Raw genomic sequence first — 24958 nt, forward strand, 5'->3', positions numbered from 1 at the left:
GGAGTGCTACTGTAGAGACAACAGGACTGTTGTGAAACACACAAGACCTTCAGGCCTGCACAAATACAAGGACTTGAGAGCACTGTGGCAGGATGGAAAAGAGCTTGTTGTGCTGCTGTCCATGGATGTAGCTCTCCCAGACCCAGACAAGGGAGGAAGAAAGAAGAGATAAGGAAAAGTCTATTTTGAAAACTTTTCTTATTTGTCTCTTAACCTATTCAGGGAATCTGGTTTCATGTTTTCACAAGCTCTTGGTATAATAAAATGGAAAGTAGGTAGGAAAGAAGTAGTGAAATAAATTGCAACTTATTTGCAGATTACGGTATTACACAAAATCAAAAAGACAAACAAGAATAAAACATAAATAGCCATCAATGGGAATCCTGTGATGAAGATGTGCACTTTATGGAAGTTGGAATAGTGTATATTGCAACACCTTCCTAAGAGCGTGCTTGATCTCCCTATTCCTCATGCTGTAGATAATAGGGTTCAGTGCTGGAGGAACCACTGAGTACAGAAGTGCCACTGTCAGATCCAGGAGTGGTGAGGAAATGGAGGGGGGCTTCAGGTAGACAAAAGCGCCAGTGCTGACAAATAGAGAGATCATGGCCAGGTGAGTGAGGCACGTGGAGAAGGCTTTGTGCTGTCCCTCCTGAGAGGGCATCATCAGCACGACAAGGAAGATCTGCACATAGGACACAACTATGAAAACATAGCAGCCAAAGGCTAAACTGGTACTAAAAATGAGAAACAGAACTTCCTTAAGGTAGGAGGCTGAGCAGGAGAGCTAGAGGATCTGGGGGACTTCACAGAAAAACTGGTTCACATGGCAGAGAGGCAGTGAACACGTACTGGCAGTGTGCAGCAGGGAACTGAGAACCCCAGCACCCCAGACAGCTGCTGCCATGGTGGCACAAGCTCTGCGATCCATCAAGGTCCTGTAGTGCAGGGGCTTGCAGATGGCAACGTAGCGGTCATAGGACCTGATGGTGAGAAGGGAATACTCTGCTGAGAGGAAGAAGAGAAAGAAAAAGACCTGTGCAGCACATCCTGCGTAGGAGATGGCCCTTCTGTCCCAGAGGGCGTTTGTTGTCGAACGGCGGGAGAAAAGCGGACGACCACACCTGTCATTGACATATGATCAGCTATTCTCCTTTATTGCTTGGCTGCGTGTACATTTATAATACGGATAATTAGCTCATACATATTGCAAAAGTGGAGCTCATCATTGGTTCCCAATTACATACCATCCCCAATTATCTTTGCAGCTTCTTGTTAACATCCTGAAAGTTACTCCCTTGCTGAGCTCACAAAACCATGGCTAGTTTCTCACCATCCCAAGGCATCCTGTTGTTCTCACTGTCCTTGCAGGTGGCATGGCTGCTTGATTAACTGCACCGTGTTTACAACCCCTCTCAGCTAACTATCTGTAAAAAACACACTCTACAGACTCCAAAATCCTAGGGGTCGGCCTCGGGTCTCTCCCGAAGCTCTTTGCCACAAACTCCAGGTGGGACCTTTCTCTCCAGCAGCAGTGTAGAGGATGTTCTTCACATCCTGTCTCGTCCGTACTGGCCCCAAGGCCACGGCACGGGCTATCTCTTGTTTTATCTGCTCAAAAGCCTGCTGCTGCTCAGGACCCCATGAGAAATTATTCTTCTTCCGTGTTACCTGATAGAGGGGGCTCACTATGTGGCTGTAGTTTGGGACATGCATTCTCCAAAAGCCCACTACTCCCAGAAAAGATTGGGTCTCTGTTTTATTTGTGGGTGGAGACATAGCAGTGATTTTGTCAATCACATCTGCTGGGAAGTGACGACGTCCATCTTGCCATTTTATACCTAAGAACTGGATTTCCTGGGCAGGCCCCTTCACCTTGCTGCGCTTAATGGCAAAACCAGCTTGCAAAAGAATTTGGATTATTTGTTTTCCTTTCTTGAAAACCTCTGCTGCTGTATGGCCCCACACTACAGTATCATCAATATACTGCAAGTGTTCAGGAGCATTATCCTGTTCCAAAACGGCTTGGATCAATCCATGGCAAATGGTTGGGCTGTGCTTCCACCCTTGAGGTAAATGTTTCCAGGTATACTGAATACCTCTCCAGGTAAAAGCAAACTGTGGCCAACATTTTGCAGCCAATGGGATGGAAAAGAAGGCATTAGCAATGTCAATGGTGGCATACCACCTAGCTTCTTTTGACTCCAATTCATACTGGAGTTCTAGCATTTCTGGTACAGCAGCACTTAATGGAGGTGTGACTTCATTCAGGCCACGGTAATCCACGGTCAGCCTCCATTCCCCACTGCTTTTACGCACTGGCCATATGGGGCTGTTAAAAGGCGAGTGAGTTTTGCTAATCACTCCCTGATTCTCTAATTGGCGAATTAGCTTGTGAATGGGGAGTAATGAGTCCCTATTGGTGCGGTACTGCCGTCTGTGAACCACTTTGGTGGCAATTGGTACCTCTTGGTCTTTTACCTATAGTAACCCCACAGCAGAAGGATCATCTGACAAACCAGGTAAAGCTGACAGCTGCTTAACACCGTTTGTGTTAACAGCAGCTATCCCAAAGGCCCATCGATACCCCTTGGGATCCTTAAAATATCCCATCCTAAGGTAATCGATTCCCAGTATACATGGAGCCACTGGATCAGTCACAATAGGGTGTTTTGCCAATTTTTACCAGTGAGGCTTATTTCGGCCTCCAACATAGTCAATTCTTGGGAACCCCCAGTCACTCCATGGATATATATTGGTTCTGTCCCTTGGTGACTTGAGGGCATTAGGGTGCATTGTGCACCAGTGTCCACCAAGGCTTTATATTTCTGTGGTTGAGATGTGCCAGGCCACTTAATCCACACAGTCCAGTATACTCTATTGTCCCTTTCTCTCCCCTGGCTGGGGGCAGGGCCCCTCTATTGTTTACCTCGGTGGCTTGCAGCAACTGGAACTTTCCCCTTCTTGGAAGAGTTCACCTTGGTGGTTGTTTCACACTGTAATTCTTTTACTCGTGCCTGAAGTGCAGAAGTGGATGAATTACACCACTTCCTCATGTCCTCCCCATGACTACAGAGGAAAAACAACAAGGCAAGACGTGTAGTCTTATCGTTGTCATTTGCTTGAATACGAGGACGTCTCTTTTTTATGGTTGAGATTTTCGATAATACGGGTTGAGAGGAACTGATGTTGTTTAGCTTTCTCAATAGGCGATCGTGGAAATCCTGGTTTCCATCATCTGGTACCAACATGGATTCATCTACATCAGGCACGTTAGCCAATTTGTCAATAATATCACTTTGTGTTCCCTCCATTTTGTTTAATCTTTCCACTATTTTGACAATGGCTGAAGTATACAGATTAACTTCTTTAGCGCTGATAAATAATTCAAGTTCCTGAAGCCTGCTAATTAGTTCATTCACAAGGGGTTTCCTTTCCCCTTTGCCATATAATAATGCAAGTGCACTGGCATGCTTTTCTGGAGCTGCCTTTGTAAAGTCACGCCACATTTGTCGTGGAACACAGACTGTTTCCGGATCATGTAATTGGTTTGGATCGTTACGATTGAAGTGGGGGCTGTACAGCATTTCCACCAGAGCACTCTCTCTCAAAAATTGGATACCTTTCTCTATATCAGTCCATTTCTTTTTCTCAGGCTCCAAGTCCCTTTAAAGGGGAATCTATCTCTTACCGCTATCAACATCCGCTTCCAGAGGGTGTAGGACTGATTTTGGCATGTGCCAATACCTCTGTCCACACGTGAGTCCTTGGAAATGCTACCCAGTTGGCGAGCTTCACGGCCATCGAGCCACACACTGTTGGCACCATTGTCCCAGCAGCGAAGTAACCAAGTGACCATATGTTCTTTTGGCTGACGTGTGAAATCCTGTCTTAGATCTCGAATTTCACTCATTTTAAAAGATCGATCAATAATGGTCGTAATACTTTGCTCGCCTTTTTCTCTATCAAGAGTCCCAGGTGTTGATGGTGGTAACTGTGTTGATGAGGCTGCCCCATCTAGAAGTTTGGACTCAAGAAATTCTCGTAAAGAAAATCTAACTTTTGGCTCCTCTTCTTCTTCTGACTCTGACTCTTGTATTATTTCCTCCAGGTAACCCTCCTTCTTTTTCCTCTCTCCTAACTTCCTCTCTCCTAACTTCTTCTGCTCCTCTAACTTCTTCTTAAACTCCTCTAACATCCTCTGCTCCTCCAACTTCCTCTGGTCTTCTGACTCCCCCTGCTCTCCTGAGTCCCCCTGCTCTCCTGAGTCCTGCTCTCCTAACTCCCTCCGCTCTTCTAACTCCTTCTGCATTTTCTCTAACTGAGTCGAAACACGTTTTGTCTTTCGCCCTCTTACAGGGGCAACCAATATTGTATCTGGTGACCCCGATGGTTGGTCCAATTGGACTACATGTGCCCCCGGTGGCTGGTCAGATTGGACTACATGTGCCCCCGGTGGCTGGTCAAATTGGACTACATGCGCCCCCGGTGGCTGGCCAAATTGGACTACATGTGCCCCCGGTGGCTGGTCAAATTGGACTACATGTGCCCCTGGTAGTTGGTTAAATACATTCTGTTCACCCCGGAGGGCACATAGCTGGTTTCGGAGAGTGTTCCGCTCGAACTGGACGGCACCGAACTCAGTCTGGAGGCTGTCGTACTTCCACTGGAGGGTATCGCGCTCGGATCGGAGGGTTTTACCCTCGAACTGGAGGGTGTTATTCTTAGACTGGAGGGTGTTATGCTCAGTCTGGAGAGTGTTGTGTTTTTACCGGAGGGCATTGTGCTCTGACAGGAGAGTGTCATACTTGGACTTGAAGGTGTCACTCTCGGATTGGAAGGCGTTGTGCTTGGGCTGGAGGGTGTCACGCTCAGACTGGAGGGCGTTGTACTTGGACTGGAGAGTGTTGTACCCAGACCGGAGGGTGCTATGCTCGGACCGGAGGGCATTATGCTCAGTCTGGAGAGTGTTGTGCTCAGTCCGGAGGGCATTGTGCTCAGTCTGGAGAGTGTTGTGCTCAGTCCGGAGGGCATTGTGCTCAGTCTGGAGAGTGTTGTGCTCGGTCCGGAGGGCGTTATGCTCAGTCTGAAGAGTGTTATGCTCGGACTGGAGGGTGCCGCACTTGGGTTGCGAGGCATCGTGCTTGGGCTGGAAAGTGCCGTGCTTAGTCTGGAGGGCGTCGTACTTGGACTGGAGAGTGTTGTACCCGGACCGGAGGGCATTGTGCTCAGTCTGGAGAGTGTTGTGCTCGGTCTGGAGGGCATTACGCTCAGTCTGGAGACTATTGTGCTCAGTCTGGAGAGTGTTGTTCTCAGACCGGAGGGCGCTCTGCTCGGACTGAAGAGTATTGTGCTCTGACCGGAGGGCGTTATGCTCGGACTGAAGGGTGTCTAGTTTGGATTGCATACTATCATTCTCGGCCCTGAGACTCTCTCTCTCAACCTCAAAATCTTCCCTCTCAGGAATGGTATTGAATAAGGCCCGATAAGCATTAGCTAGGCCCCAAGTCATTTGTGCCTCCTTAGATCTGCCTGAGCCACAACATTCCTGTCTCAAATATGCGGTCAAACTCTCTGGATTCTATAATTGTTCAGGAGTAAAGCTCCATGACACTAAAGATGTCTGTCTTCTAAAAGTCTCTCCAAAGTCTCTCCACACTCCCTGCCACTCAGTATTGTCTGGTTCTGGGGAAGACTTCCTCCTCAGGTTATAAATCCAGATACTGAGTGAGATTATTACAATAACCGGCAATAAGTTCAGGGAGATTAACACAATTGACAGTGTGGTCCACTGGGCCAACTGGTCATTCGAAGACTGCTTAAAGGATGCAAAAAAAAAGGAAGAGCACGCTCAAAAACCGCCCTTTCTGTAATATCAGTTGCATCAGTTGCTCCCTCTGGAGCTGCATGCAGATACCAAGTAAGCGTTGCTAACCTTGCTTTCAATCCATTATACATTCCTATAACTTCATAGGAAAAAATGGCTAGCTTAAACATGGTCCAATATGTTTGGAGCATCATAAAAGAGGAACTGATGACATGCAGTCCATTGTAAAACAAGTTTACTGGAGAAAACATTTTTTTTTTCTTTTTTTTTTCTTCAATAGAGAGGAAAAAAAGTAAGAAAGCAAGTGTTTACAGAATATCCCGGAGTATTGGCAGTCCGCCTGGACTTTCAAGGTCAAGCTCGCAGGTGCAGAATCGCAAACCTAAGATAGATCCTTAACAGAAAAAAAATCTTGTAGCTCTGTTAAAAGCTAAAAGAGCAACAGAAGAAAACACAGAAAAACAGCAACTCAATCTGCCCGCGTCCTCCACCAAAATCTGTCACGGTTTAAACTAAAAATCACCTGCGTCCGTGACAGGGGCAGTTGGCCCCACAGGGGCCCTAGGCCGAAAGGAAAAAGTTAATTAGGAAAAGAAAACAGCGGCAACGATCTAAGGAGGCACACTTATTTCCTAAATTACTATATCGAAATACAGGATAACACAATATAATACAGTATAATTGAAAATTGAGCTAACGAATCAAGCAAAATAGGAGAGAGAATTAGTCCTGAAACCGAGAGGCCTACTTTAAATCTAGGCGAAACAGTGAAGGCTCCCACAAACTCCCCTGAATGCCAGAACTCGAAAGACGTCAGTCTAGCCTGCGACCAAGTTAATATAGTGTCCAGGTCCCGTGACCCATCTCTCTCTGACCGCGTTGCTCTCGGATTAGATGTAGTCTTCTTCTGTAAGTTGCAGTTTCAGTAAAATTATTCATGCTTTATATGATGTTATGATGTGGAATACTGATAGCAAAATTACAAAATTATTAAACCATGCAAGGCCTGTATGTGGTTGTGGGGCCTATATGAAGTCTATGGGGCCAATATCAGGTTATGGGGCCTGTATGTGGTCTATGGGGCCAATATCGGGTTGTGGGGCCTGTATGGGGACTATGGGTCCTATATGAAGTTGTGGAGCCTGTATGGGGTTGTAGGGCCTGTATGGGGTCTATGGGGCCCATATGGGGTTGTGGGGTCTGTATGGGGTCTATGGGGATTATATGGGGTTGTGGGGCCTGTATGGGGACTATGGGTCCTATATGAAGTTGTGGAGCCTGTATGGGGTTGTAGGGCCTGTATGGGGTCTATGGGGCCCATATGGGGTTGTGGGGCCTGTATGAGGTCTATGGAGCCTGTATGGGGTCAATGGGGCCCGTATGGGGTTGTGGGTCCCATCTGTAATTGTGGGGCCTGTATGGGGTCCATGGGGCCCATATGGGGTTGTGGAGCCTGTATAGGGACTATGGGCTCATATGGGGTTGTGGGGCCTGTAAGGGATCTATGGGGCCCATATGGGGTTGTGGGGCCTGTATGGGATCTATGGGGCCCATATGGGGTTGTGGGGCCTGTATGGGGTCCATGGGGCCCATATGGGGTTGTGAGGCCTGTATGGGATCTATGCGGCCCATATGGGGTTGTGGGGCCTGTATGGGGTCTATATGGCCCGTATGGGGTTGTGAGGCACATATGGGGTTGTGGGGCCAGTATGGGGCTTATGAAGCCCAAATGGGTTTGTGGGGCCTGTATGGTGTCTGTGGGGCCTATATGGGGTTGTGGAGCCAGTATGGGGTCTTTATGGCCCATATGGGGTTGTGGGGCCTGTATGTGGTTTTGGGGCCCATGTGGGGTCTATGGGTCCTGTATGGGGTTGTGGGGCCTGTATGTGGTTGTGGGGCCTATATGAAGTCTATGGGTCCTTTATGAAGTCTATAGGGCCTATATGGGGTTTTGGTGCCTGTATGGGGTCTATGGGGCCCATGTGGGGTCTATGGGTCCTGTATGGGGTTGTGGGTCCTGTATGGAGTTGTGGGGCCTGTATGTGGTTGTGGGGCCTGTATAAAGTCTATGGGTCCTTTATGTAGTCTATAGGGCCTATATGGGGTTTTGGTGCCTGTATGGGGTCTGTGGGGCCTATATGTTGTTTTGGGGCTTGTTTGGGGTCTATGGGGTTTGTATGGCGTTAATGGGGCACATATGGGGTCTATGGGGCTCATATGGGTTTTTGGGCCTGTATGGGGTTTTGGGGCATGTATGTGGTTGTGGGGCCTATATGAAGTCTATGGGGCTTATATGAAGTCAATGGGTCCTGTATGGCGTTGTGGGGCCTGTATGGGGTCTATGGGGCCTGTATGGGGTCTATGGGGCCCATATGGGGTTGTGGGGCCTGTGAGGGGACTATGGGTCCTATGTGAAGTTGTGGAGCCTTTATGGGGTTGTAGGGCCTGTATGGGGTCTATGGGGCCCATATGGGGTTGTGGGGTCTGTATGGGGTCTATGGGGATTATATGGGGTTGTGGGGCCTGTATGGGGACTATGGGTCCTATATGAAGTTGTGGAGCCTGTATGGGGTTATAGGGCCTGTATGGGGTCTATGGGGCCCATATGGGGTTGTGGGGCCTGTATGAGGTCTATGGAGCCTGTATGGGGTCAATGGGGCCCGTATGGGGTTGTGGGTCCCATCTGTAATTGTGGGGCCTGTATGGGGTCCATGGGGCCCATATGGGGTTGTGGAGCCTGTATAGGGACTATGGGCTCATATGGGGTTGTGGGGCCTGTAAGGGATCTATGGGGCCCATATGGGGTTGTGGGGCCTGTATGGGATCTATGGGGCCCATATGGGGTTGTGGGGCCTGTATGGGGTCCATGGGGCCCATATGGGGTTGTGAGGCCTGTATGGGATCTATGCGGCCCATATGGGGTTGTGGGGCCTGTATGGGGTCTATATGGCCCGTATGGGGTTGTGAGGCACATATGGGGTTGTGGGGCCAGTATGGGGCTTATGAAGCTCAAATGGGTTTGTGGGGCCTGTATGGTGTCTGTGGGGCCTATATGGGGTTGTGGAGCCAGTATGGGGTCTTTATGGCCCATATGGGGTTGTGGGGCCTGTATGTGGTTTTGGGGCCCATGTGGGGTCTATGGGTCCTGTATGGGGTTGTGGGGCCTGTATGTGGTTGTGGGGCCTATATGAAGTCTATGGGTCCTTTATGAAGTCTATAGGGCCTATATGGGGTTTTGGTGCCTGTATGGGGTCTATGGGGCCCATGTGGGGTCTATGGGTCCTGTATGGGGTTGTGGGTCCTGTATGGAGTTGTGGGGCCTGTATGTGGTTGTGGGGCCTGTATGAAGTCTATGGGTCCTTTATGTAGTCTATAGGGCCTATATGGGGTTTTGGTGCCTGTATGGGGTCTGTGGGGCCTATATGTTGTTTTGGGGCTTGTTTTGGGTCTATGGGGTTTGTATGGCGTTAATGGGGCACATATGGGGTCTATGGGGCTCATATGGGTTTTTGGGCCTGTATGGGGTTTTGGGGCATGTATGTGGTTGTGGGGCCTATATGAAGTCTATGGGGCTTATATGAAGTCAATGGGTCCTGTATGGCGTTGTGGGGCCTGTATGGGGTCTATGGGGCCTGTATGGGGTCTATGGGGCCCATATGGGGTTGTGGGGCCTGTGAGGGGACTATGGGTCCTATGTGAAGTTGTGGAGCCTTTATGGGGTTGTAGGGCCTGTATGGGGTCTATGGGGCCAATATGGGGTTGTGGGATTTGTTTGGGTTCCATGGGGCCCATATGGGGTGTTGCGGTTTGTATGGGGTCTATGGGGCCCATATGGGGTTGTGAAGCCTGTATGGGGTTGTGGGGCCTGTATGGGGTCTACGAGGCCTATTCTGGGTTGTGGTTCCTATATGGGTTCTTTGGGCCTCTATGGGGTCTATGGGGCTTATATGGGGTTGTGGGGCCTGTATTCAGATGTGGGGCTGTCATGGTTTAATAATTTTGTAATTTTGCTATCAGTATTCCACATCATAACATCATATAAAGCATGAATAATTTACTGAATCTGCAACTTATAGAAGAAGACTACATCTCCCAGAGAACAACACGATAGGTCACGGGACCTGGACTCTATATTAACTCGGTCGCAGAATAGACTGACATCTTTCAAGTTCTGGCGTTCAGGGGAGTGTGTGGGAGCCTTCACCGTCTCGCTTAGATTTCACAGTAGGCCTCTCGGTTACGGGACTCATTCTCTCTCCTATTTTGCTTGATTCGTTAGCTCAATTTTCAATTATATTGTATTATATTGTGTTATCCTGTATTTCGATATAGTATTTAGTAAATAAGTGTGCCTCCTTAGATCGTTGCCGCTGTTTTCTTTTCCTAATTAACTTTTTCCTTTCGGCTTAGGGCCCCTGCGGGGCCCACGACCCCCTGCCACGGACGCAGGTGGATTTTTCGTTCAAACCGTGACAGAGGCCTGTGTGGGGTTGCGGGGCCTGTATGGGGTGTTGGGGCCTGTATGTGGTCGATGGGGCCCATATGGGGTTGTGGAGCCTTTATGGGGATGTGGGTCCTCTCTGGGGTTTTGTGGCCTGTATGGGGTTGTGGGGCCTGTATGGGGTCTATGGGGCCCGTATGCGGTGTTGGGGCCAGAATGGTGTGTTGGGGCCTGTATGTGGTCTATGGGGCCCATATGGGGTTGTGGAGCCTATATGGGGATGTGAGTCCTCTATGGGGTTTCATGCCCTGTATTGGGTTGCGGGACCTGTATAGTATCTATGGGGCCCATATGGGGTTTAGGTTCCTGTATGGGTTTGTTGGGCCTGTGTGGGGTTTTTGGGGTTTATATGGGTTTGTGGGGCCGGTATGGGGTTATGTGGCCTGTATGGGGTCTATTGGGACTGTATGGGGTTGTGGGATCTGTATGGGGACTATGGGGCCGATATGGAGTTGTGGGGCCTGTATATGGTCTATGTCGCCCATACTAGGTTGGGGGCCTGTATGGGGTTGTGGGGCCTGTATGGGGTCTACGAAGCCTATTCTGGGTTGTTGTTCCTATATGGGTTTGTGGGGCCTCTATGGGGTCTTTGCGGCCCATATGGGGTGCTGGGGCCTATATGTGTTCTATGGGACCCATATGGGGTTTTGGTTCCTGTATGGGTTTTTTGGGCCTGTATGTGGATTTTGGGGCCTACATTGGTTTATGGGGCCTGTATGGGGTTGTGGGGCCTGTATGTTGTCTATAGGGCCCATATGGGGTCTATGGGGCCTGTATGGGTTCTATGGGGCCTGTATGGGGTTGTGGGGCCTATACGAAGTCTATGAGGCCTAAATGAAGATATGGGGCTGATATGGGGTTGTGGGGCCTGTATGGGGTCTATGGGGCTGTCACGGTTTTAAACTAAAAATCCACCTGTGTCCGTGATAGGGGACACGTGACAGGCAACTGTGTTAATGAGGCTGACCCATCTAGAAGTTTGGATTTGAGAAATTCTTGTAAAGAAAATCTAACTTTTGGCTCCTCTTCTTCTTCTGACTCTGACTCTTGTATTATTTCCTACAGGTAACCCTCCTTCTTTTTCCTCTCTCCTAACTTCCTCTGCTCCTCTAACTTCTTCTGCTCCTCTAACATCTTCTTATACCGCTCTAACATCCTCTGCTCCTCCAACTTCCTCTGGTCTTCTGAGTCCCCCTGCTCTCCTGAGTCCTGCTCTCCCAACTCCCTCTGCTCTTCCAATTCCTTCTGCATCTTCTCTAACTGAGTTGAAACTCGTTTTGTTTTTCGCCCTCTTACAGGGGCAACCAACGTTGTATCTGGTGCCCCCAGTGGTTGGTTAAGTTGGAGTACATACCGTTCAGACTTGAGGGTGTTGCATTCTGCCCTGAGGACGTTATAACTAGACTGGAGGGCGTCGTGCTCAGACTGGAGAGCGTTGTGCTTGCACTGGTCATTTGTGCCTCCTGAGATCTGCCTGAGCCACAACATTCCTGCCTCAAATATGCGATCAAACTCTCGGGATTCTTCAAGTGTTCAGGAGTAAAGCTCCATGACACTGAAGATGTCTGTCCTTTGAGAATCTCTCCAAAGCCTCTCCACACTCCCTGCCACTCAGTATTCTCTGGTTGTAGGGAAGACTTCCTCCAGATGTTATAAATCCAGATACTGAGTGAGATTATTACAATAATCAACAGTAAGATCAGGGAGATTAAGAGTATGGCCCACTGATCATTCAAAAACTGCATAAAGGATGCATAGAAAGAAGGAGGAGCACGCTCAAAAATTACCATTTCTGTATAATTAGTTGCATTAGATGCTCCCTCTGGAGCTGTACGCAGATATGAAGTAAGCATTGCTAACCATGCTTTCAATCGATAATACTTTCCTATAGCTCCATAGGAAAAAGTGGCTAGCTTAAACATGTTCCAATGTGTTTGGAGCATATCAAAAAAGGAGCCAATGGCACGCAGTCCCTTGTAAAACAAATTTACTAGGGAAAACATTTTTTTTCCTTTTTTTTTCTTCAATAGAGAGAAAAAAAGTAAAAGAAAACAAAGCTCAGCAGTGTTTATAAAATATACCAGAGTATTGGCAGTCCGCCTGGACTTTCAAGGTCAAACTCGCAGGTGCAGAATCGCAAACCTAAGATAGCTTCTTAACAGGAAAAAAAACTTGTAGATCTGTTAAAAGCTAAAAGAGCAACAGAAGAAAACACAGAAAAACAGCAACTCAAATTGCCCGCATTCTCCACCAAAATCTGTCACGGTTTTAAACTAAAAATCCACCTGCGTCCGTGACAGGGGCCGTGGGCCCCGGAGGGGCCCTAGACCGAAAGGAAAAAAAAAAAAAAAATTAATTAGGAAAAGAAAACAGCGGCAACGATCTAAGGAGGCACACTTATTTACTAAATACTATATCGAAATACAGGATAACACAATATAATACAATATAATTGAAAATTGAGCTAACGAATCAAGCAAAATAGGAGAGAGAATGAGTCCCGTAACCGAGAGGCCTACTGTGAAATCTAGGCGAAACGGTGAAGGCTCCCACACACTCCCCTGAACGCCAGAGCTCGAAAGATGTCAGTCTATTCTGCGACCGAGTTAATATAGAGTCCAGGTCCCGTGACCTATCGTGTTGCTCTCTGGGAGATGTAGTCTTCTTCTGTAAGTTGCAGATTCAATAAAATTATTCATGCTTTATATGATGTTATGATGTGGAATACTGATAGCAAAATTACAAAATTATTAAACCATGACAGGGGCCCATATGGGGTTGTGCGTCCTGTATGGGGTCTATGGGGTTTGTATGGGGTAGTGGGGCCTGTATGGGGTTTGGGGGCCTGTATGTGGTTGTGGGGCCTATATGAAGTCTATGGGGCCTACATGTGGTTCTGGGGCCTGTATGGGGTCTACGGGGCCAATATCTGGTTGTGGGGACTGTAATGGGACTATGGGTCCTGTATTAAGTTGTGGAGCCCATATGGGCTTGTGGGGTTTGTATGGGGACTATGGGGACCATATGTGTTTGTGGGGCCTGTATGGGGTCGATGGGGCCCATATGGCTTTGTGGGGCCTGTATGGGGTCTATTGGGACTGTATTGGGTTGTGGGATCTGTATGGGGTCTATTGGGACTGTATTGGGTTGTGGGATCTGTATGGGGTCTATGGGGCCCATATGCGGTTTTGGGGCGCATATAGGGTTCTGGAGCCTATATGGGGTTGTGGGACCTGTATGGGGTCTGTGCGGCCTATATGGGGTCTATAGGGCCTGTATGGGGTTGTGGGGCCTGTATGGGGTCTATGGGGCCTATATGGGGTTGTGGGGCCTGTATGGGGTTGTAGGGTTGATATGGGGTCTATGGGGTTGATATGGGGTTGTGGGGTCTGTATGGGGTCAATGGGGCCTATATGGGGTCTATGGCGCCGATATGGTGTCTATGGGGCCGATATGGGGTTGTGGGGCCTGTATGGGGTCTATGGGGCCTATATGGGGTTCTGGGGCCTGTATGGGGTTGTAGGGTTGACATGGGGTCTATGGGGTTGATATTGGGTTGTGGGGCCTGTATGGGGTCAATGGGGCCTATATGGGGTCTATGGGGCCGATATGGTGTCTATGGGGCCGATATGGGGTTGTGGGGTTTATATGGGGTCTATGGGGCCGGTATGGGGTTGTGGGGCCTGTATGAGGTCAATGGGGCCTATATGAGGTTTTGGCGCTTGTATGGGGTCTATGGGGCCCAAATGGGGTCTATGTGGCCCATATGGGGTTGTAGAGTCTGAATGGGGTATATGGGGCTTATATGTTGTTGTGAGGCCTGTGTAGGGTTGTGGCGCCTGTGTGGGGTTGTGAGGCATGTATGGGGTCTTTGGGGCTTGTATGGGATTGACGGGCTTGTATGGGGTCTATGGGGCCTGTATGGTGGTATGGGACCTGTATGGGGTTGTAGGGCCTGTATGGAGTCTATGGGGCCCATAGGGGGTCCTTGGGTCCTATATGCGGTTGTGGAGCCTGTATGGGTCTATGGGGCACATATGGGGTTGTGGGGCCTTTATGGGGCATATGGGGACTGTATAAGGTCTCTGTGGCCTTTATGGAATTCTGGGGCATGTATAGGGTCTATGGGGCCCGTATGGGGTTATGGGGCCTGTATGGGTTATATGGGGCCCATAAGGGGTTGTGGGGCCGATTTGGGTTGTGTGGACTGTATGGGGTCTATGGGGCCCATATGGGGTTGTGGGGCCTGTATGGGGTCTATGGGATCCATATGGGGTTCTAGGGTCTGTATGTGGTTGTGGGGCCTGTATGGTATCTATGGGGCCTATATGTGGTCTATGGAACCTGTATGGGGTTGTAGGGCCTGTATGGGGTCTATGGGGGACATATGGGGTTGTGTGGCCTGTATGTGGTTGTGGGGCCTATATGGGGTCTATGGGGCCTATATGGGGTTGTAGGGCCTGTATTCTGTCTATGGGGCCCATATGAGGTGCTGGGGACTGTATAGGGTCTATGGGGCCCTTATGGAGTTGTGGGGCCTTTATGGGGTCTATGGGGCCTATATGGGGTTGTGGAGCCTGTATGGTTTCTAAGGGGCCCATATGGGGTTGTACGGCCTGTGTTGGGCTATGGGGCCATTATGGTGTTTGGGGCCCATAAGGGGTTGTAGGGCCTGTATGGGTTCTAAGGGGACCATATGGGGTCTATGACACCTGTATGGGGTCTGTGGGTCCTGTGTGGGGTCTATGACAACTATAAGGGATTTTGGGGCCTACGTGAGATTGTGGTTCCTGTACGGAGTCTATGAGGCCTATATGGGGTCAATGGGGCCTATATGGGGTCAATGGGGCCTATATGTGGTTGTGGAGCCTGTATGGGGTTTTGGGGACTGTATGGGGTCTATGGAGCCCCTATGGTGTTGTGGGACCTGTATGGGGTCTATAGGGCTGGTATGGAGTCGATGGGGCCTATATGTGGTTGTGGAGCCTGTATGGGGTTTTGGGGACTGTATGGGGTCTATAGGGCCCATATGGGGTTGTGGGGCCTGAATGGGGTCTATGGGGCCCATATTGGGTCTATGGGTATCGTATGGGTTCTATGGGACCTATATGGCGTCTATGGCGCCTATATGGGGTTGTGGGGCCTGTATGGGCTTGTGGGGCCTGTATGGGATTTTGCGGCCCATATGGTGTCAATGGGACTCATACGGGTTTCTGCGGCCTATATGGGGTTGTGGGGCCTGTATGGGGTCTGTGGGGCCCTTATGGGGTCCATGGGGCTTATATGGAGACTGTGGGGCCCAAATGGGTTTGTAGGGCCTGTATGGGGTTTATGGGGCCCATATGTGGTTGTGTTGTCTGTATGGGGTCTATGGGGCCCATATGTGGTTGTGTTGTCTGTATGGGGTCTATGGGGCCTGTATGGGGTCTATGGGTCCTATATGGGGTTGTTGGGCCTGTATGACATCTATGGGTCCCATATGGGGTTGTGGGGCCTGTATGACATCTATGGGGCCCATATGGGTTTGTGGGGCCCATATGGGGTCTTTGGGCCCATATGGGGTTGTGGGGTCAGTATGGGGTGTATGGGGCCCATATGTGGTTGTGGGGTCTGTATGGGGTCTATGGGGCCCATATGTGGTTGTGCGGTCAGTATGGGGTTGTGGGTCATGTACAGGATCTATTGGGTCCCTATGGGGTTGCGGGGCCTATAAGTTTTTGTGGGACCTGTATGTTGTCTATGAGGTCTATATGGAGTTTGGGGGCTTGTATGGGTTTGTGGGGTCTGTATGGAGTCTATGGGGACCATAGGTGGTTTTGGCGTCTGTATGGGGTCTATGGGGCCCATATGGGGTTGTGGGGCCTGTATGGCATCTATGAGGCCCATATGGGGTCTATGGGGTTGTGGGGCCTGTATCGGGTCTATGGGCCTGAATGGCGCTGTGGGGCCTGTATGGGGTCTATATGGCCCATATAAGGTTTGGGGCATTTATGGGGTCTATGGGGCCCATATGGGTTTGTGGGGCCTGTATGGGGTCTATGGGACCCATATGGTGTTCTGGGGTCTGTATGGGGTTGTGTGGCCTGTGTGGGGTCTGTGGGACCTATGTGGGTTTGTGGGGCCTGCATGGGGTCTATGGAGCCCATATAAGGTTGTAGTGCCTTCATGGGGTCTATGGTGCGGTTATGGGATTATGGGGCCTGTATGGGGTCTATGTTGCCTGTATGGGGGCTTGGGGATTGTATAAAGTCTATGGGGCCCATATGGGTTTGTGGGGCCTGTATGGGGTCTTTGGGGCCCATATGGTGTTCTGCGGTCTGTATGGGGTTGGGGGGCCTGTGTGGGGATTTGGGGCCGGTATGGGGTTGTTGGGCCTGTATGGCGTCTGAGGGACCTATATGGTTTTGTGGGGCCTGCATGGGGTCTATGGGTCCCATATGGGGTTGTGGTGCCTTTATGACATCTATGGGGCCCATATGGGTTTGTGGGGCCTGTATGGGGTCTTTGGGCCCATATGGGGTTGTGGGGTCTGTATGGGGTCTATGGGGCCCATATGTGGTTGTGCGGTCAGTATGGGGTTGTGGGTCATGTATGGGATCTATCGGGTCCCTATGGGGTTGAGGGGCCTATAAGCTTTTGCGGGACCTGTATGTTGTCTATGAGGTCTATATGGAGTTTGGGGGCTTGTATGGGTTTGTGGGGTCTGTATGGAGTCTATGGGGACCATAGGTGGTTTTGGCGTCTGTATGGGGTCTATGGGGCCCATATGGGGTTGTGGGGCCTGTATGGCATCTATGAGGCCCATATGGGGTCTATGGGGTTGTGGGGCCTGTATCGGGTCTATGGACCTGAATGGCGCTGTGGGGCCTGTATGGGGTCTATGGGGACCATATGATGTTCTGGGGTCTGTATATGGTTTTGGGGCCTGTGTGGGGTCTGTGGGACCTATGTGGGTTTGTGGGGCCTGCATGGGGTCTATGGAGTGTAGTGCCTTTATGGGGTCTACGGGGCTCATATATGGTCTATGGGGCCTATATAGTGTTGTGGGGACTGTATGGGGTCTATGGTGCCCATATGGGGCTGCGGGGCCTGTATGGGGTCTATAGGGCCCATATGGGGTTTGGGGTATTTATGGGGTATATGAGGCCCATATGGGGTTGTGGGACCTGTATGAGGTCTATGGGGTCCATATGGGGTTGTGGGGCCTTTATTGTGTCTTTGGGGCCCGTATGGGGTTGTGGGGCCTGTATGGGGTTGTCGAGCCTGTATGGGGTCTATGGGGCCCATATGGGGTTGTAGTGCCTTTATGGGGTCTATGGGGCCCATATGGGGTTATGGGGCCATTATTGGGGTTTGCAGGACCCATATGGTGTTGTGCTGCCTATATGGGGTCTATGGGGCTCATATGGTGTCTATGGGGCTCATATGGGATTTTGGGGTATGTATATGGGGTCTATGGGGCCCATATGGGGTTGTCGGAATTATATGGGGTTGTGGGGCCTGTGTGGAATCTATGGAACCCATATGGGGTTGTGGGGTCGGTTTGGGGTCTATGGGGCCCATATGGGGTTGTGGGGCCTGTATGGGGTCTATAGGGTTGATATGGGGTAGTGGGGCCTTGTATTGGTGGTAACTATACAGGTTTTAACAAGAATGGCAACTACAAGGATGGTAGTAGAAGTACAGAAGGTATAAGAAAAAAAGGGGAACTCACCAGTGATGACGCTAGGAGCTGAGGCGATCTTCACAAGCAAGCAATCTCCAAGAGATGCTGCCTCAGTGAGGGTCAGCCCTTAAATGAGGTCTCAGAGGAGGTGGAGTCGAACTCCACCCCTCCCGGGAACACAGCTACATAACTTTCACCTGTGCTCCCACAGCTGACCCCACACTTTCCTCAGCTGATTAATCAGTGGTTCACGCTGTGATTACCAATCTCTTATACACTCCACCCCTTCGTAGCGTGAACCAATGATTAGGTGAGTTCTCCCTTATTACAGAGACCCAACGTGACGCTGATACAATCTCCCGTCGCACTAAATGTTGATGTATTTCAGATGACGATGATTGGATGGGTATTCACAATCTTCCATGGGCCAGTGCTTGATAGATGTTACCGGAGACAAGCCATCTTAAGGTGCAGGTCCGTCTGCATTTCATCAGTCCAAAGTAATCGTTCTCTGATGGTCCTAGAGGCTTAGAATCAATCTTAAGGGGAATAATACAGATGCTTCAAAGGTACTAGGAGAGGAAGATCCGCCCTCCAGGGCAAGATACAGGCCATATACTTATCTTGAGTCAATACTTCCTCTTGTACTGGATTATGTCCCGGCCTCCGATACCATACCCTCTGTCACGGTTTGAACGAAAAATCCACCTGCGTCCGTGACAGGGGCCGTGGGCCCCGGAGGGGCCCTAGGCCGAAAGGAAAAAAGTTAATTAGGAAAAGAAAACAGCGGCAACGATCTAAGGAGGCACACTTATTTACTAAATACTATATCGAAATACAGGATAACACAATATAATACAATATAATTGAAAATTGAGCTAACGAATCAAGCAAAATAGGAGAGAGAATGAGTCCCGTAACCGAGAGGCCTACTGTGAATCTAGGCAAACGGCTGAAGGCTCCCACACACTCCCCTGAACGCCAGAACTCGAAAGACGTCAGTCTGTTCTGCGACCAAGTTAATATAGAGTCCAGGTCCCGTGACCTATCGTGTTGTTCTCTGGGAGATGTAGTCTTCTTCTGTAAGTTGCAGATTCAGTAAAATTATTCATGCTTTATATGATGTTATGATGTGGAATACTGATAGCAAAATTACAAAATTATTAAACCATGACACCCTCTGGCCAGATATCTGTGGCTGTATAACTATATCTGGCACCAGAGGAGGAGTCTTGATCTGCCATAGGGACATAATAGGTGTTCCTTTAGCAATAAAGACCGGAGTATTGACCACGATGTCAGTAGGCCATGTACCTATCACTGAGGGGGTGACTGAACCTCCCACCTCCAATAATCTCCCCCAAGGTGCAAGTAGGCCACACCACTTGGGTCCTACCTGCACCTTCCAGGGCCAATTTATCTTATGGATTCCCGGTTTTAAATTCTCAGGGGCAGGGAGCAGAAGATTATTTTTATTACCAATCTGTGGTTTTACCTCACTATCGGTACCTGTAATTTGGATCCTAAGAGGGGAGGCCCATATAGTTTGTAACATTTTCAGGGCACTGGGTCTGCCATCCCGAGGTCTTTCATTCAGGTCCCACAGGGTTTCATATAATCTTTTTGTCCACCCCTGCAGGGACTGAGAGTCTGTCTTCAGGGCAGCCTTAAGGATACCATTATAGCATTCAATAAGGCCTGCCCCTGTTGGGTTATATGGCAGATGGAATCGCCATTCGATGTTGTTTTCTTCTGCCCAGCTCTGTATCATCGCTCCAGTAAAGTGAGCCCCTTGGTCACTCTCGATAACTTGAGGTGTCCCGTATGCAAACATCAGTTTAGTAAGCGCCTTAATTGTGTACGCTTGATTTGCCTTTGGTACAGGATAGGCTTGCAGCAGTCCACTTAACGTGTCAACGCAGGTCAGGGCATATCTCGCCCCCTCAGACCGAGGGAGGGGCCCAATGTAGTCAACCTGCCATCTCTGAAGAGGACTATATCCTCTAGGAATGTGGGATGTTGTTTCAGGCAACGGTCTCGGTCTCATCTTTGAGCAAGCGTCGCAATCCTGACATGCTTGGACGATATCAGATAGTTGTACAGGCAGCCCCCATGCTTTAGCGGCTGCCCACATTATCTTCTGTCCAGCATGCCGTAGCTTCTGATGTAACCAACGGGCAACATTTTCGGATTGTGAATTCTCAATCCATCGGATTTGGGCCAGTGTGTCAGCTTCATCGTTTCCTGGTGACTGCAGGGGTTGATGACCAGAGACATGGTAGACACATACCGTCCTACGTTTGACCATATTCCGAATGTCTACCCACATGTCTTTACCCCAAATCGGTCGGGCGTGGATAGTCCATTCCTGGGTAGCCCACTGCGTAATCCACAGAGTGAGCCCCCGGTACACAGCCCAACTATCTGTACAGATGTTCAGGACGCCGTCACCAGGTTCTTTAGTTATGACCATCCACACGGCTCGCAATTCTGCCCATTGGCTGCTCTGACCATCCCCCTCATCAAACCAGATGGTCTCAGTAGAGGGATGGTATGCTATTGCTCGCCACTTGCTCGGGTTGCCTCTGCTGAACCCATCCGTATACCAGGCATCTTCAGGAATAGGATATCTTCCTTCCTGAACGGGACTCTTCTCTGGTGGAGCAACCATCAGTTCTTTTGATGTATCACTGTGATACGTCACTGGGCCTAGGATCTTCTGTAATTCTTCTTTAAGTGGAGATGAAGACAGACTGCTTCTCTGGCTTAGATAGGCGACCCATCGTGCCACTGTTTGTGCTTGGGCCACCCCTGTCTTAGGAAGGCGAGTCAAATCTCTCACCCACCTCTGGATTGGTAATGAAGTTTTAACTATGACCTCTGCTGTTTGTGTTATCAGCTCTACTGCTTGTAACGCCGAATAGGCAGCCAATAACTGTTTCTCAGTCATGCTATATCTTTCTTCTGCTCCGTGCCAAACCTGAGACCAGAATCCAATGGAGGTTTGAACAGAACTCTGGCGTTGCCACAGGCCCCAGCCAAAACCATCCTGGGTAACATGAACATCTAGTTCAGCTGGGAGGGTCGGATCAAATATACCCAATGCCTGAGCTTGTTTAACTTCCAATTTTACCTGTTGGAAAGCATCCTGTTATACCTTTCCCCAATTCCGTGATTGACGCTTCTTCGTAAGCTTATACAATGGCCTCAATAGCTGAGCTAAATGAGGTATAAAGGAGCGCCAATACCCCAATATAACCAAGAATTCTTGCAACTGTTTTGATGTTGTAGGGACTGGAAACGCTTGGACTTTATCTACTACCGCACTGGGTAGTACTTTGGTTTTCCTGGACCAAATTACTCCCAGGAATTTTACAGATAACCCTGGACCTTGCACCTTCTGTGGGTTTATAGCCCACCCTCTTTTCTGCAGATAAGCTGTCAACAAATCTGCTGCTTGTCTCACCGCCTCTAATGAATCAGATGTTAACAGGAGGTCATCAATATAATGATATAAATTGACATTATTTGGCTTTTCCCACTTAGCCAGATCACGCGCCACTAAATTATGACAAAAAGTGGGTGAATGCACGTACCCTTGGGGTAGGACCTGGAAAGTCCATTGCCTCCCTTCCCATGTAAATGCAAACTGATTCTTCACTGATTGGAATACTGAAGAATGCATTCGCTAAATCTAAGACACGGTGATATATTTTGATTTCCCTGCTTAGTGTGTCCATTAGGGAGGCAATATTGAGTACGGCCGCATGAACGGGTGGCGTGACCTTATTCAATTCCCTGTAGTCTACTGTCATCCTCCATGTTCCATCCGGCTTTCGTACTGGCCATATTGGGGAGCTGTATGGGCGATGTGCAGGCCTTATAATACCCACTTTTTCTAATTCCTGCACCGTTTTTGTTATTTCATCCTGCCCACCCGGGAGTCTGTACTGTTTTACATTAGTAATCCGGCGCGGCTTTGGCAGACAAATAGACTCATGTTTTGCATGGCCTCTCAGTATTGTCTGAATTGCCCGGATACTAATGCATCTCTGCCGCAGCCGGAACTCTCCCACTGTTGTATGGAGAGCCAGACCCCACAAGATATCAATTCCTAATATATACTCCGGAATTGGAGCAATGGATACCTTGTACTCTTGTGGTGGGAGGCGCCCGATCCCCAATTTTACCCAGGTTTGGGTGACTGGAATGGTCTGTCCCCCAAAACCTCCAATCATCACTCCATTATCTTTGAATTTGCTTGGGTCCCCATATATTATAGATGTCTCTGCCCCAGTATCAACTAGGGCCATAACCTACTGTACATTCTTTCGGGACCAGTATATCGTCAATTCTACATAGGGCCTCCGGTCCCGTCTAGAGGCCCTAGGGGGACTGACGTCCCTCGTCACGCCATGAACTGAGCCAGGTTCAAGTCTTTTACCTCTGATACCTCTGGTATCGTGACCCGAGGCACCTGAGGCGGCTTCTTTTTCCTATTCAGAACTACAAAGTCTTCTAAATTCCATGTTGTTGTTGGTCTCCACTCTATAAGTCTTATCCCTGGTCTTTTGGGGTTATTCTGAAATTTTTGTTCATTCTTCAGCTGCTTCCACAACTGAAGGAGAACGTGATTGGGCTGACCATCAATTTTTGAAAATTGAACGCCTGCCCGGAGCAGATAATTGAACATTTGTTTCCGGGATACTCTAACAGGTCCTGCCCGAGGGGTTCGCGGGGCCGATCTTCTGGCTCGCACTATTGGAAAAGCCTCGGCATCCTCAATCACCCTGATATTGCGCTTAGTTCGTAAGCGCTCAGTTTCCCCAAGGTCCGCCACCAATTGGGCAGCTTGTTGGACTGCTGCTTCTGCAGCTACAAATGGGTTGAGTATGGAAACCAGTGTTCCATACATATGCGAGGGAGCTTGTTGTAAAATTAGGTCCCTCATTCCTGCGGAGAATCTTACCATATCAGGGCTATCAAATGTATCTTCGTAGATAGCCTCTCGCATGCCTAATTCTCGTATATAATTTTGAAGGTCTTCCATAGAAGACCACATCCCTGAGTTTACTGGCATGTCAGTTTTATTTGGCCACACCATACGGCAAGCAGCCATTAGCCAGTCTACAATTGAATGATTTTCTTCAGGGAATTGAGTCCCAGCATACAGTCTCTGCCTAAGGGCAGGATGTATTGTTATTGTGGCCAACTTGGATACTTCGGGGCCACTAACCAGTACACTTTCTGCCCCCGAATCCCATAACCGTAATAACCAAGCTGGAACACTTTCCCTTGGCCTTTGCCTAAATCGTTGCACTAGGTCCATGAGTTCGGTGGGCGTGTATGGACAGGCTGTTACATGTAAATAAGATTCAGCTCGAACTCTCGAGTTGTAACGCGATAGGTCTTCCCCGCTCGGTAATGTATATGTATGAGACTGAAATACAAGCCCTATATAAGGGGCTCACGCGGTTGAATAAACGCCATTTTACAGCTCACCATATTGGTGTAATCAGCGTGTAACTTGGTCAGGGGGCCGTCAGAAGCACATTCTCAATGAGGGACATAGTTCTTAAGGTTACCTTGCACAAGGCAACAATTGGCGCCCCGTGTGAGGACGTTCTGAGAGTGAGTTTGCGACGGCTAACCGCGAGACGGACACGAATCCTATGGTTAGATCCCGTGGAAGCGCCTAGGGGGCGAAATTGAATGCAGCTGCTATTTATCCTGCGGTGAGACCGTGGAAGACCATGGGACTTTGGGCCCGGGTATATACAAAGGGTGCGAGGACGTACGGTGTCGAGCACCAGAAAAAACATGGAATCAATCCATCATTAAGGTAGTATTGAACAGTGAAGCAGGAAACAGATGCTCTGCTGAAATTCATAATAAAGGGGGGCTAAAAGGGGGATAGTGAAAGGTAGTTTACAGAAAATGATTTAGTTAGTTAGAATAACAAGGAATGGAGACAGTGGGTCTGGGAGAGCAGGAAGGATGCAGATAAGGAGTGAGATCTCCCTGAGACACCCTGGCGAGGAGGGGATTAGATGTTTTAAATATCAGAAGAGGAGTTGCATCTCCCTGATAAGATGGGCGATAACAAGAGGGGGTCTGCATGATAAAGAATTATTGAATATGTATCAGGATTACGGGAAATCATTGACTATGTATGAGGTGTACCTATATCTGTATCACGGTTTTACAAGTCGGTGTGCAAGTTTAGAGGAGCTATCCCCCTTGCACCCGGCGCTGCGCAACGCTGGAATAAACATACCTGCTTTATAACCCATCTCTGGATTATAGAGTTTGATTCCGCAAGTCAGTATTACGAGTTTGTAAAACTCATTGCGGTAGGAATGCTCCTAAGAAGGAGATTGCTGCCGTTATTTCTTGTTTGCAGAAAGCTCAGCCTTCACCCTCCCCTAGTAATCTACTTGATTCGGAGCGGTGGGAATCTTTCACCGCTGCCCTGCTCCAAAGAGCAATGCACGAGTATAAAGCGGAGGAATTAAAAACCTGGGGTTTGGTCCTGGGTGCACTCGAAGCGGCTAAGGAGGAGAGTAAATCGTTTGCTCCAGGTAATGCTTTGCTGGGGCCGGGGAACCGAGGGTTGGAGTCAGGGAGCGCGCTTATTTGCAGACCCCCGGAGGGAGAACAATGGCTTAAGATGGCGACAGCCACCCTGACTGCCCCCCCAACTCCACATGTGCAGCAGTTAAGAGATAAGTGGGGTGTCATGGTTTAATAATTTTGTAATTTTGCTATCAGTATTCCACATCATAACATCATATAAAGCATGAATAATTTTACTGAATCTGCTACTTACAGAAGAAGACTACATCTCCCAGGGAACAACACGATAGGTCACGGGACCTGGACTCTATATTAACTCGGTTGCAGACTAGACTGATCTCTCTCTTTCGAGTTCTGGCGTTCAGGGGAGTGTGTGGGAGCCTTCAGC

General features: G+C 49.1%; 1 protein-coding gene across 1 annotated transcript; it reads right to left on the reverse strand.

Annotated features, from left to right (window-relative positions):
- Positions 1-21132: 21132 nt before the first annotated feature.
- On the reverse strand, positions 21133-24958 carry LOC146754583 (uncharacterized). The gene has a single exon (XM_085527697.1). The coding sequence runs from the start codon at positions 23321-23323 to the stop codon at positions 22403-22405; it is 921 nt and encodes a 306-aa protein (XP_085383823.1). The 5' UTR covers positions 23324-24958; the 3' UTR covers positions 21133-22402.

This window comes from Coturnix japonica, chromosome W (genome assembly GCF_054131305.1).
Source record: "Coturnix japonica strain WE chromosome W, WE-NBRP24, whole genome shotgun sequence".
Taxonomy (NCBI): domain Eukaryota; kingdom Metazoa; phylum Chordata; class Aves; order Galliformes; family Phasianidae; genus Coturnix; species Coturnix japonica.

Bases quoted from the DNA above. Each gene is read 5' to 3' on its own strand.
- LOC146754583 (XM_085527697.1), bottom strand. From the start codon at position 23,323: ATGGACCTAGTGCAACGATTTAGGCAAAGGCCAAGGGAAAGTGTTCCA.